We start from the raw sequence: 14256 nt of genomic DNA, 5'->3' as shown, positions 1-14256 counted from the left end.
TTCACAAGAAACACAAGAAAAACCTGCTTGCTACAACTTAACCCAAAGGTTTATTTTAACATAAACCACTGCACTAATGTTTCACATTTTGAAAAGTTTCCCATACAGGAAGAAAGCTAAAAACACACAGATGACAGATTTATTTTAACAATTATTTAACTGAATTCACAAACTTTGTTTTAGCAGGGAACAAAACAATCCTCTATCGGGACGGAACCAATAATGGCGAGCCGTTATTTAAAAAAAAAAAAAAAAAAGGTCAATTTTGATGTTTTATTTAGATTACAAAAATAAATCATTAAAAATTATCCTATTTATGATGTTTTAAAAATTAAGACCTATGAAAGACTGATTCAAGACATTTTAATACCAATTAAGGCCTTTTATTTTGAAGAATTCAATACCCTTTAAGACTTTTTAAGGACCCGCGGGAACCCTGAAATAAAGCCGTACTTCTCCGCTCCTCCTCATCTTTAATGTTAGGATCAGAAACAGTATTTAATTTCTCTTCGGTTCATCAGTCATGTGTTGTTTTTTTCTCCACTATGGTGGTCATTTTAGTTTAGCTAAGGACTCGCCGGTACCTCATGCTAACGCTCCTTAGCTAGAGGACAGGATGGCGTGTTCATCCACACATAGAGGAGCTGAGCAGCTCCTTTAGTCAAAGACTTTTACAGCCTCTTTGTAAAAAGGAGCTCAACCACAGGTCTTTCATTCCTGCTGCAACCAGATTCTACAATGAGACACTACAACCACAATAACTGCTGCAATGGAGAATAATTACTATTTAATACCCTGAGCAATATATACTATACATATAATTATCATCTGCATAAATACCCATGTAAACAATAACCTGTTTTTCTATATTTGACACCCTCTGCAATAACTATTTGTATAAATATCATCTATTTAAATATCCATGTAAACACCCTATGCAATAACCCTGTATAATGATCTACTATATATACATATATATATATAAAAAGCTGTCATATGCAGATTCACTGTATTTACTGTAAATATCCCATCACGCACCTTTTTTTTCCTTCTTCTTCTTCTCTTACTATTTGAGCTGATTTAACGAGTACTGTGAGATCAATAAAGTCCATCAATCAATCAATTAGAGCCTCCTCCTCCACCAGGGACCAGCCGCCAGCGCATGAAGGTCAGTAAAGAGAAAAACGTCTCGCTGGCGTTGTGCCCATGAGCAGAGGAGAGGATTTAACTCCAAAGATCCGGGGGTGAGAACAAGGACACCGATCAGAATCAAGATCAGAATAAAAACTATTTCCAGTCGGACCGAATCATCTAATCTAATCAAGATCTAATCAGACCTTCAAGATGATTATTTGTGTCCATGGAAACGAAGCTATTGTCCAGATGGAATCTAAAACCGGTCGGCGTTCCTCAGACCTTTCCGGGCCCACAGGCGGTCCCCTGGTCCACGGTGGCTGGATCCGACACGTCGTCGTCCAGGTGGAAGAAGGTCCCCCTGCAGACCAGGTCGCTGTTGTTGAAGCGGACAGTGAGGATCTGGGCGATGCTGCCCAGCAGGGGGCGCTCTGTCCCGCCCTGACACTGGATCCTCCCGCAGAGAACGTCTCTGAAACAGAAGGATAAAGCTGGAGCACTGAGGCATCATGGGATTTGTAGGCTGAACACAGAACAGCACCGTTTACTCACGAGTTTGCACAGGGGAGGTAGGAGCCGTTGGTCAGCTGACCACAGTTTCCATATTTGTTTCCCTGTTTGTTGACCGAGGAGAAGCACACAGCTGGAGCGCTGCTGGCATCTGAACACAAACCAGTTCAAACCAGTTACAGAAGAAAGGATGTTCCTGGTTTAGATCGAGATTTTTATTTCAGGTTCATCTGATTGTTCCTCTGCTTTCAGCGGAGTGACCAGCTAAACTGCTTTAGTTTGGCGTAAACTGGTTTAGACTCAGCTTTCTTACTGGTTCCCCACAGCATCTGGCACTGGGTGTCCATGTTGGTGCAGACTCCTCCATAGCAGTAGGAGGCGCCGTTCTGGCAGGCTTCACCGTTCTGCAGGAAGACGTTAGGGGGGCAGTAGGGGGAGGAGCCTGTGCAGTACTCAGGCAGGTCGCACTCGCCGAGCGGCTCACGACAAACGGAGCCTGCGGCACGCAGCTGAATAAGGAAGAAGAAGAAGAGGTGAGGCTCTGCCTGATGCTGACGGCTTAAATTCAGAGACATGAAGCCGGTCTGACCTTACAGTCCTCACAGCAGATACCGTCTGACGAGCACTGAGCTCCAGGAACCAGCCGACAGGTGGACGCATTACAGCACGGGTCACTACACTCCTGGCCAATCAGAGGACAGCACAATGGAAACAGGAAGAACAAAGTCATGTGGAGCATGTGAGGATGAAGCTGTGCTGTCGACTGATGATTTAATGATGACTAAAATAATGAGCTTAACAATAAAAATACAGAGCAGACAGACTGAGGTGGACAGGACAGGATTTAAGGTGGACAGGAGAGGATTTAAGGCGGACAGGAGAGGCAGGAGAGGATTTAAGGTGGACAGGAGAGGATTTAAGGCGGACAGGAGAGGATTTAAGGCGGACAGGAGAGGATTTAAGGCGGACAGGAGAGGCAGGAGAGGATTTAAGGTGGACAGGAGAGGATTTAAGGTGGACAGGAGAGGATTTAAGGCGGACAGGAGAGGATTTAAGGCGGACAGGAGAGGATTTAAGGCGGACAGGAGAGGATTTAAGGCGGACAGGAGAGGATTTAAGGCGGACAGGAGAGGCAGGAGAGGATTTAAGGTGGACAGGAGAGGATTTAAGGCGGACAGGAGGGAATTTAAGGTGGACCGGATAGAATTTAAGGTGGAAAGCAGAGGATTTAAGGTGGACAGGAGAGGATTTAAGGTGGAGAGGAGAGGATTTAAGGTGGACCGGATAGAATTTAAGGTGGAAAGCAGAGGATTTAAGGTGGAGAGGAGAGGATTTAAGGTGAAGAGGAGAGGATTTAAGGTGGACAGGAGAGGATTTAAGGTGGACAGGAGAGGATTTAAGGTGGACAGGAGAGAATTTAAGGTGGAGAGGATTTAAGGTGGACAGGAGAGGATTTAAGGCGGACAGGAGGGAATTTAAGGTGGACCGGATAGAATTTAAGGTGGAAAGCAGAGGATTTAAGGTGGACAGGAGAGGATTTAAGGTGGAGAGGAGAGGATTTAAGGTGGACCGGATAGAATTTAAGGTGGAAAGCAGAGGATTTAAGGTGGAGAGGAGAGGATTTAAGGTGGACAGGAGAGGATTTAAGGCGGAAAGCAGAGAATTTAAGGCAGCCAGGAGAGGATTTAAGGTGGACAGGAGAGAATTTAAGGTGGAGAGGATTTAAGGTGGACAGGAGAGAATTTAAGGCGGACAGGAGAGAATTTAAGGTGGACAGGAGAGAATTTAAGGTGGACAGGAGAGAATTTAAGGTGGACAGGAGAGAATTTAAGGCGGACAGGAGAGAATTTAACGTGATTTAAGGAGAGAATATAAGGTGTAAAGCAGAGGATTTAAGGCGGACAGGAGAGGATTTAAGGCGGACAGGAGAGAATTTAAGGTGGAAAGCAGAGAATTTAAGGTGGACAGGAGAGAATTTAAGGTGGACAGGAGAGAATTTAAGGCGGACAGGAGAGAATTTAAGGCGGACAGGAGAGAATTTAAGGTGGAAAGGAGAGGATTTAAGGCGGACAGGAGATAATTTAAGGCGGACAGGAGATAATTTAAGGTGGAAAGGAGAGGATTTAAGGCGGACAGGAGAGAATTTAAGGCGGACAGGAGAGAATTTAAGGTGATTTAAGGAGAGAATATAAGGTGTAAAGCAGAGAATTTAAGGTGGACTGGGGAAGATTTAAGGCGGACAGGAGAAGATTTAAAGTGGTAAGGAGCAGTGGCGTCTGGTGGAGTTTTCTCCAGGGGGGGCTATAAATTCAAAATAGACGTATATCAAAAACAATAAACGTACTAAATTATCACACCAATATATTTATACGAATCCCAACAACAAAAAAAACGTATAAAAGCACTTTATAAAAACGAAACCTAAATTCCTGTCCAGGTTTACTTTTTGTGCATTAATCTTGTCCTTCTGAGGCGTTTTGAAGGTAAATCTGTGTTCCAATGGTCCAATATTGTGTCACAAACCTAAAAAAATATAATGAACCAGTTTAATAATTTCTTTTAGTCAGATGTAAATTTTTTTATATATAAAAACTATTTTCTGAGAATGTGCTTATTTAACAGCAACTATTCAAATGAACAAAGATCTAGAAAACGCCGACCATATTCTATTATTTTCCATGTGAATCCCAGGTTGTTCATTCTTCTTTGCCTTTTCTATAAAGTGCTTTAAATCCGTCCTAGCTGTCTATATCTACGCTGGATCAGAACCTGACCTTTGGAAAGGAGGAAGAATAAAGCCTTCAGGCTGATTTATACTTTGAAACTAACCAATCCGACAGAAAATTGAATGACGCCTTACTAGTCATTAAAGATTAAATGTGTATCTTGCAGATCTAAGAAATACATATATTTTGAAATCTTTTAAATGCAAATTTAAAATTAAATTATATAAAAAAAATATATATTTTTTTCTAATTCTTAATCAGGGACATTCGGTGGGTGAGCGGCACCTTAGCGCCCTCTATTGGCCAGCTGCCACTGCTAAGGAGAGCATTTAAGGTGGACAGGAATTGATTTTAGGTGGACAGCAGATGATTTAAGGTGGACAGGAATTGATTTAAGGTGGACAGGAGATGATTTAAGGTGGACAGGAATTGATTTAAGGTGGACAGGAGATAATTTAAGGTGGACAGGAATTGATTTAAGGTGGACAGCAGATGATTTAAGGTGGACAGGAATTGATTTAGGGTGGACAGCAAATGATTTAAGGTGGACAGGAATTGATTTAAGGTGGACAGCAGATGATTTAAGGTGGACAGGAATTGATTTAGGGTGGACAGGAGATAATTTAAGGTGGACAGGAATTGATTTAAGGTGGACAGCAGATGATTTAAGGTGGACAGCAGATGATTTAAGGTGGACAGCAGATGATTTAAGGTGGACAGCAGATGATTTAAGGTGGACAGGAATTGATTTAAGGTCTACAGCAGATAATTTAAGGTGGACAGGAATTGATTTAAGGTCTACAGCAGATAATTTAAGGTGGACAGGAATTGATTTAAGGTCTACAGCAGATAATTTAAGGTGGACATGCGAGTACCTCCAGCAGGCCACAGTCACACTCCTCTCCTTTCTCCACGTACAGGTTTCCACATCGCGGTCCTCCCAGCAGGCGGTCTGGCTGCGGCACGTTGAACAAACACATGCCGCCGCCGTGCAGCAGGCTGATGGACAGATCGGCGGCGCTGCAGCTGCTGAAGAGCTGACCTGGCAGGAACCTGAAGCCAGAGGTGGACAGGTGAGCCACAACAAAGAGATCAGATGTTAATCCAATGAGAAGAGTCAGAGTTCAATGCGCCGATCTGCTGATCAGGGGTTTCAAAGACGGCTCAGTTCTCCTGCTTTAAGACGACCTCGTTAGCGCCAGCTAAGCAGACAGAACCCGCTGATTAAAGCTGGGTTTATGCTCCATGTTTCTGCACCTCTACCTTGGAATATTGGAACTATGCAGACAGATCTGCATGTAAAAACATGGAGGGAGAGCAACAGCTCGCACTGGGAAAGGTTTTATAACGTAAACATCGATAGATTGAACCCAAACATCACCTCTACCAACAGACTGAATAAAAAGTCGTCGCTCTCAGACGGGAGGAAGAGGCCACGCAGATGATCAAAGCTGCGGATGTTTGGACAAACGCCGACTTCACGTCTGTCAATCATAACCAAAGCCTCACCTGAGAGGTTCAGTTTCGGTGTTTTAACATCGTTTGTTATTCAGTGGGAATAAAACGTTGCAGAGAACAATAATAACTCTAATAGTAATCACTGCGTTATCTAAGGCGGCCATAAGCCAGCGGCGGCGTGGAAAAGTCTGCAGGTCTATTCCCTGATTCAGCAGAACGAGACGTTCAGCGGAGAACGGGCTGTGGAAATGTTCTGCATCCTGATCCTGACCCGGTCGACGGCTCCATGATGCATCCTCCGAGGCGTGGCTCATTTTCACAGGAGCAGCGGCGATCGGCCGTGTCGTGTCTCATCCCCAGGTTGTGTCCGAGCTCGTGGGCGACGGTGGAGGCCACGCCCAGAACGCTGACCAGGTGATCCTGGGAAAGAGACGGGTCATAAAACACGAGGCTGGTTCCGGTCGCCTCCGGCAGCACAGAGCGGGTCTCACCACGTTGACGCCTCCCGATCGGTCCCGGGAACACATGGACGACTGAGACGCCATCCCCACGGTGGTGCCGTCAAAAGAGCCGCCCCTGTTGGGTTCAGACAGAGCAGTCAGACCTGGAACCTTCTGGACGTCCGTCAGACACTTTCTTTGGACTTTGGAGGCTTTTGAAAGGTTTCTGTTGTTTCCAGTCAGAGATCTGCTGCGTTTTTCTACCATCTTTGCTCTGATTTCAGATCATTGGGATGTTTTTTGGTTGCTGAACCATGTTGGGGTTAGATGTTCCATTCTGCTAAAGCATCGAACAACCATGATGTTCTCATTTTCAGGGCTTTTAAACTAAATATAAATTCATCACTTTGACACAGACTGGCTGTTTCATAGCATCAGTAGATTAACTTTAACTTAGAATAAACAAATCGGCCAATCACATTGCAGAGTCATTATGAAGTCTATAAATGATGTAATATAACATATTATACAATCCATCACAGTAAAATGAATGTGTAAATGGAGCAGAATAATAGAGATGAGCCAAAAGTGATGCATCCATGATATAGATGTAATATACATGTATTAATTACACATGACTCATTACCTGTGGAACGACTTCCCACAGCCAGAAACCTGCTGGTTTTAGCAGCCTAATGCCTTTGACTGCTTGTCTCCGTGGGAGTACCAACATGGCCGACCAGTCAGCAATCCAGTGAATAAACAGAGATCAGTGGCTGGACCTCTAGCTTCCTTTCTGTGCGGCTCATGCCTACTTTCATCGTATCGGCGCCACCTAAAGGTTGGAGATTTAGTTTCTCTGCGATTTGAAAATAGCATCTTTCTAAATTGAGATTTTATTAAAAATGTAATTAATTAATTTCCCGCTGTAGCTCCCAGATCTGCTGCGGTCCCGCTTCCTGCCAGTGGCGTTACGCTACACTATTGGCTGAACGTTGCCACATTAAGTAACACATTGTGGTTGCCCAGACAACGATACTAACAGCTGGTAGCATCTGTAGCGTTAGCGTCTCTAACGACCGATTAAGTTTTACCTGATCAATGACAAAACAAAACAAAAAAATCTGTTTCTGGTACAAAGTAACTGTTAGACCGTGATATAAAGAGGGAGAGCTGGGTGGCGCTATGCTAGCTGTGCTCACTAGCTAACAGGTTAGCCTCTTTTAGCTCGTTGGTTAGCCACATTAGGCTACACTACTTTTATATTTGTTTCAACATCAACCGTTTGTTATTCTTTTCTTTTTATATATTTGCACTTTTTTATTGAAAATATTTTTTCTCATACAAATATACATACTGATTTTACAGTTTATTTTTTGTTTTTTCCTTTAACTGTTTGTTATTCAACAAGTAGAATAACTGTTAACTTCCTCTGACATCAGCTCTTAATAAAAATAAGTTGAGACGTTTAGTGTCTCCTTGTTAAATAGCAGAGCTCAGTCTGTCTTTCCTTCCAGACTGATAATGATTGTTTTCTACTTTAGATCGCTGATAAAATGTAAAATAATAGCAAATATAGGGAACAATATGTTGAGACTCCAGGAGAGATTCGATTATTAAAAAACGGGTATAATACAGTTTGTCTGAGTGGCGTTGCCATGTGTTGATGTCATAAGAAGGGGCGGAGCCCCGAGCAGATCCGGCCCTATTCTGGCTGCAGGTCAGAAGCAACCAAAGCCCAAAGAAGCCGCTTGGAATCAACGTGAGGAGCTTTTATTTTGGTGAACGTTTACATGATGAGCTGGGCGTTGTCATGGCGAAGGCGCGGCAGCAGCTCTCTGCTCCTCCACTCCAGGAAGTTGTTGAGGGTGTCGGTGGGACTCTTCTCCACCCGGATCTTATCGCGGTCGCTCCAGATCTCCAGGCCGGTCAGCGCCACGCGGACGTTCAGCGGCCGGTAGAACTGGAACAGAAAAACAAGGCGGTTCTGTGGGACTGCCCGGGGGGGGCCGGGTCTATAGGGGGGGCTGAGTCTCACCCAGTCCACCTGGTTGGCCACGTCCAGCATGCGGTAGAGGACGGTCTTGTTGTTTCTCTGGTAGTTCAGGAACTGTGAGGAGCAAACAGGAGTCAGAGGACCAGCAGGATCCGAACCATCCTGGACCTGAAGAGCAGAACTCGGTCCCTGGATCCCCTCCCAAAGTTCTGGGGTCTCATTTTTAAAGCTTAACTTACTTGAACACACCGACTGACTACGACTTTTTAACCTCTGACCCGATGTTTCTCCATGTCCCTGATTAGGCAGGGTGAGCAGATCTATGCAGATTTGATCACTTCTGTCTCTAAACACAATAAAACTATTTCCCACATTTCACTGGAACACATTATGAAATAAAAAAACAGTGGCGCATTCTACCAAGACTGGGTCAGAGTCATTTCAGAGAAAGTTAAAATCAATCCTCTGGACTTTGTTTCCAAGTTTGAAGACGTTTCTCTTCCATCCAGGAAGATTTTTAATTCCAAAATGTCAGAAATAGCGTTTAGTTCCAGGTTTTATCCAGCAGCCCAACAAAGCCTGGTTTTAGTTTAGAAAACATGCAAATAGAAACGGATGAACGGGTCCCCCCCTTTGGAATGGGGGTCGTTTGGCTTCTTTGTTAGCCTGCAATGCCCCATACCTGTCTATGTCTCTGAAAGGGGGGTCGTTAGAGGGAATTGTTGGCCTGGCTGAACAGGCGAGGTCTTCTGTTCTCCGTTAAAGGGGAGAAGAAGACCTCACTTCCCCCCATCATCGCAACCCCAGCCCCTTTCCTGGGGAGCAGAAGACCTCGCCTCTACTTAACGAGTCTGTGCAGCTTCTAGAACCAGAACAGATAGAATGTTAATCTATTAAAACATGAGATCTACGTCTAAAGGAAAGAAAAATGCAGCAATAAACTCAGTGGGACGGTTTCTATGGCGACTGAGAGGTGATTCTCAGGGAGATCTGGGAAGTTTTTCTTTCTTTTTTCCATAACGAGGTGAGAGATCCGCTGCTCTGACCTGCTCTGTCTGCTCCTCCTTATTCTGGAGGATCTCTACTTTATCCGTTTCTATCTGAACTCCCATCATGGAGAAAGTTTCTATTTTAATGTTTCATTGTTTTTGCTCCAGTCTGTCCTGCTCACTATAAACGCGACTCCAGACAGACTCTTTCTCTGTGAGATTTACAGACTTTATTTTGGATTTTCCCCCAAAGCGGATGAGTTTTACTTTGTAACCTCTTCCTGTAAGGAAATTGCTGCTGAGTTCCTTAGTAGTCCGACTAAAATAGACCTGCACTGCAAAAAATGTAAATCTTAATAAGTAATTTTTTCTTAAAATAAGTGCATTTTATCTTGAATTAAGGAGGTTAGTGAGACACTTTGCCAACGGAACAAGACAATTTACATTTAAAATAAGAAAAAACAATTACATTGTCTTATTTCAAGTGCATATTATCTAATTATCTTATTTTAAGAGTAAAAATTCTAATTTCATTGGCAGATCATCCTGTTTAACTACTGAAATTAAGGATAAATACACTTAATTTAAGAAATTTTTTACTATCTCAGTCGGAGCTACGCTGCCCCCTGCAGGAAATCATCCCCATTGACTCTCAATCAGCGCTAAACGGCACAATTACCGAGGCACGATTTTCTGTTGGATCGGAAGTAAAATCAGATCCGATGTGTTCTGAGCTGCAAGGAAAAGTCGCTCATATTCAGAATTCAAACTTTCTGTCTCTTCTTATTCCATCCTGTTCAATAAATGATCAGTGTTTTTAATTCAGAGTAATTTTCATGTGAATGTGCTTTACTGGAGGCATCCATGTTTGTCAAAGAACACTACTGCCACCTACTGGTTAGTGACGTCACGGTGCGGTATCGGCTGTTGATCAAGTCCCAGTGCTGTATCTGGTGTTTGTCACAACGCGCTATTATCCAAGTCATCTTGAAAACATTCTTCTTCCAAATGTTGGCTACATATTACGGGTTTTTTCTCTGGCCAGAAGTTCGATGGCAAATCCTCCCTCTTCAAGTTGGCGATCCAACGACCAACCCGTCCGTGGAGGATCAGGAATCAGAAAGGTGGAATAACTCTTTTTTTCACTTTTCCCCGATGTATTCCAGCATCCAGCTGCCATGCACGTGGGCATTGTCAGTTTCACTATAGCTCTGGTGAATTTCAATGGTGAAGTCCTCTGGAAATCTTCAATAATTGTTGTTGATTGCAGATGTGTCTAGTAGTTCCCATTGATTTAGCTTGGAAAGCGGGGAGAATGGCGCTAGGCTTACCGCACCGTGACGTCACTGCTGGAAGATGGCAGGAGGGAGGGGCTACTAGATTTGGGGGAAAATGGTATTGTATAAATTTTTATACGGATTAACGTTAACTTCATTAAATCACTGCGAACGTTTAGTTATAGGTATAAATAATGACCCACTGGTTATTCCTCGCTGACCGGACTTTTCCATTAACCCTGCAGAATCCCGCCCACCTGAGCCGTTTTTTTTCTGTTAGCAAACTAATCCTTTGCTTCTGATCAGACGCCATGTTTTATAAATGAGACCTCAGAACCGGTTCATTTTGGAAACTTTACCAGAAGCAGGTTCTGGTTGAACCCACTGACCTCCTGATGGTCCACCACCAGAACCAGCTCCACGTATTTGGTCTCTGCCAGAATGTCTCTCTTGGTCTGCAGAGGAAACCAATCAGGTCAAACAGAACCCGAGGAAGCCCCTCCCCCGCTGTCCTACAGGAACACTCTTACCCTCCGGAAGTGGGTCCAGTTGGAGACTGGTGAGTCAGACGTGTGCGACACCCCACAGCCTGCCGCAGCAGCGCCCTCCAGAGGACCGGCAGCAAACAGCAGGTGAAGGTCTTCCTCCTCCCCATCCCGCTGGTTCTGGTCCTGCGGCTGCAGCTCAAAGCTCAGGGAGGAGTTCAGAACCAAGACGCCGCTGCAGGAAACCAACAAATGAACAAGCTGGAGAGCTTTAAGCCTTAGAGCAGCAGAAGAAGAACAGGTCTGATTTCAGGCTGACAGACAGAACAGAAGATGCTCCGACCCGCTTCCAGAACCACCATCCAGAGGTCTGAGTGAGGAAGAGGAGGATGTGGCAGCTGGAGATGTTCAGGAAGCGGGGGGGGGGGGGGGACGACGACAAACCCAGCACTGTTGCTAACCAGCAGGTCAGAACCGGCCTCTTATAACACTTTCCTCTGAGGCTGCGTTCGCTCTGTTTTTCTGTGTCTGTCCACAATGGCCTTATTTTTGAGGTATTTCTATGCTGCATTTCTGTCCAGGTGGTGTAGAATCTATAACAGGTGGTTCTACGCATCAAATCATCAGGAGGTTTCTGAAAGTTACAGGTTCTTTAAAATAAAATTCTGATATTAGAAAATGTAATTGGTATCATAATTTTGGAATGCTAAAGTATTTTAATGTTTGACCAAGTAACCATTGGCTGTAGTTGAGTAATATCTGACTATCAGTATTTTTACTCAAGTACTACAGCTGAGCTCTGGTTCCTACCCTGCATAGGAACCAGGGAGCATCTTTATTCAGAGTGAACCCATCAGAACTTTGGGTTCTGTTACTGACCGGAGTCCGGAGCAGGTGCTGAGAGCCGCTCTGGACCGCGGGAATCCTCGGACGCTGCCGTGATAATAACAGGGGCTCTGCAGACGACAAACACAGCGGTACCGTCAGAGCCGGAAAACCCAAACAGAACCGGTCCGACGGGCCGCGGCTCGCCGACTCACCACAGGGTCGACCGTGGCGGACACTCCGGTCCCGTTTGGGAGATAGAAGAAGAGGTCAGGAGGTCTGGGCAGCAGGAGGCTGCAGAGAGAGAACAAATGGGCTTAAGGTTCGGTCCAAATGTGCTGCATGGAAAAGTTCTGCAGGACTCACTGGTTCTTCTCCAGGTCCAGCAGGAGGAGCTGTCCTCCCACCTCCAGCCCACACTGCAGCCTGTCGGGGTGGCCATCCTGAGAACAACCAGCAAAAACAAACCAGATCAGAACCAGCAGAGAACCTCCAGATAAAGGTTACAATAAGGCTAAAACTGACACGTCCAGAAGCACCAAACTTTCCTGTCCTGCATCATCAGCAGGATTTAGTTCCTACAAGGGCTGCAGCATCAGCAGGATTTAGTTCCTACCAGGGCTGCAGCATCAGCAGGATTTAGTTCCTACCAGGGCTGCAGCAGCAGGAGGATTTAGTTCCTTCCAAGGCTGCAGCATCAGCAGGATTTAGTTCCTACCAGGGCTGCAGCAGCAGGAGGATTTAGTTCCTACTAGGGCTGCAGCATCAGCAGGATTTAGTTCCTACCAGGGCTGCAGCAGCAGCAGGATTTAGTTCCTACTAGGGCTGCAGCATCAGGAGGATTTAGTTCCTACCAGGGCTGCAGCAGCAGCAGGATTTAGTTCCTACTAGGGCTGCAGCATCAGGAGGATTTAGTTCCTACCAGGGCTGCAGCAGCAGCAGGATTTAGTTCCTACCAGGGCTGCAGCATCAGCAGGATTTAGTTCCTACCAGGGCTGCAGCATCAGCAGGATTTAGTTCCTACCAGGGCTGCAGCATCAGCAGGATTTAGTTCCTACCAGGGCTGCAGCAGCAGGAGGATTTAGTTCCTTCCAAGGCTGCAGCATCAGCAGGATTTAGTTCCTACCAGGGCTGCAGCAGCAGGAGGATTTAGTTCCTACTAGGGCTGCAGCATCAGCAGGATTTAGTTCCTACCAGGGCTGCAGCAGCAGCAGGATTTAGTTCCTACTAGGGCTGCAGCATCAGGAGGATTTAGTTCCTACCAGGGCTGCAGCAGCAGCAGGATTTAGTTCCTACTAGGGCTGCAGCATCAGGAGGATTTAGTTCCTACCAGGGCTGCAGCAGCAGCAGGATTTAGTTCCTACTAGGGCTGCAGCATCAGGAGGATTTAGTTCCTACCAGGGCTGCAGCAGCAGCAGGATTTAGTTCCTACCAGGGCTGCAGCAGCAGGAGGATTTAGTTCCTACAAGGGCTGCAGCATCAGCAGGATTTAGTTCCTACCAGGGCTGCAGCATCAGCAGGATTTAGTTCCTACCAGGGCTGCAGCATCAGCAGGATTTAGTTCCTACCAGGGCTGCAGCAGCAGCAGGATTTAGTTCCTACCAGGGCTGCAGCATCAGCAGGATTTAGTTCCTACCAGGGCTGCAGCAGCAGCAGGATTTAGTTCCTACCAGGGCTGCAGCAGCAGGAGGATTTAGTTCCTACAAGGGCTGCAGCATCAGCAGGATTTAGTTCCTACCAGGGCTGCAGCATCAGCAGGATTTAGTTCCTACCAGGGCTGCAGCATCAGCAGGATTTAGTTCCTACCAGGGCTGCAGCAGCAGCAGGATTTAGTTCCTACCAGGGCTGCAGCATCAGCAGGATTTAGTTCCTACCAGGGCTGCAGCAGCAGCAGGATTTAGTTCCTACCAGGGCTGCAGCATCAGCAGGATTTAGTTCCTACCAGGGCTGCAGCATCAGCAGGATTTAGTTCCTACCAGGGCTGCAGCAGCAGGAGGATTTAGTTCCTACCAAGGCTGCAGCATCAGCAGGATTTAGTTCCTACCAGGGCTGCAGCATCAGCAGGATTTAGTTCCTACCAGGGCTGCAGCAGCAGGAGGATTTAGTTCCTACTAGGGCTGCAGCATCAGCAGGATTTAGTTCCTACCAGGGCTGCAGCAGCAGCAGGATTTAGTTCCTACTAGGGCTGCAGCATCAGGAGGATTTAGTTCCTACCAGGGCTGCAGCAGCAGCAGGATTTAGTTCCTACTAGGGCTGCAGCATCAGGAGGATTTAGTTCCTACCAGGGCTGCAGCAGCAGCAGGATTTAGTTCCTACTAGGGCTGCAGCATCAGGAGGATTTAGTTCCTACCAGGGCTGCAGCAGCAGCAGGATTTAGTTCCTACCAGGGCTGCAGCAGCAGGAGGATTTAGTTCCT

At 45.8% G+C, this 14256-nt stretch overlaps 1 protein-coding gene across 6 annotated transcripts in view; it reads right to left on the bottom strand.

Moving 5' to 3' along the window:
* The window catches only part of adam15 (ADAM metallopeptidase domain 15), a 48470-nt gene that overhangs the window by 14452 nt on the left and 19762 nt on the right, over positions 1-14256 (bottom strand). For all 6 annotated transcript variants that reach the window (XM_038272583.1, XM_038272584.1, XM_038272585.1 and 3 more), the window contains exons 3-16: positions 12207-12283; positions 12056-12134; positions 11895-11971; positions 11061-11250; positions 10920-10985; positions 8307-8378; positions 8062-8231; positions 6320-6404; positions 6100-6248; positions 5246-5423; positions 2234-2326; positions 1958-2153; positions 1687-1795; positions 1417-1606 (exon numbers count right to left, since the gene is read on the bottom strand). In XM_038272583.1, the coding sequence (XP_038128511.1) occupies positions 1417-1606; positions 1687-1795; positions 1958-2153; positions 2234-2326; positions 5246-5423; positions 6100-6248; positions 6320-6404; positions 8062-8231; positions 8307-8378; positions 10920-10985; positions 11061-11250; positions 11895-11971; positions 12056-12134; positions 12207-12283 (1731 nt within the window). The remainder of the gene's footprint in view (positions 1-1416; positions 1607-1686; positions 1796-1957; positions 2154-2233; positions 2327-5245; positions 5424-6099; positions 6249-6319; positions 6405-8061; positions 8232-8306; positions 8379-10919; positions 10986-11060; positions 11251-11894; positions 11972-12055; positions 12135-12206; positions 12284-14256) is intronic.

The sequence above is a fragment of the Cyprinodon tularosa genome, unplaced genomic scaffold (genome assembly GCF_016077235.1).
Source record: "Cyprinodon tularosa strain WSP-4 unplaced genomic scaffold, ASM1607723v1 ctg839, whole genome shotgun sequence".
Classification (NCBI taxonomy): Eukaryota; Metazoa; Chordata; class Actinopteri; order Cyprinodontiformes; family Cyprinodontidae; genus Cyprinodon; species Cyprinodon tularosa.
This window is presented reverse-complemented; position numbering and strand designations above follow the sequence as displayed.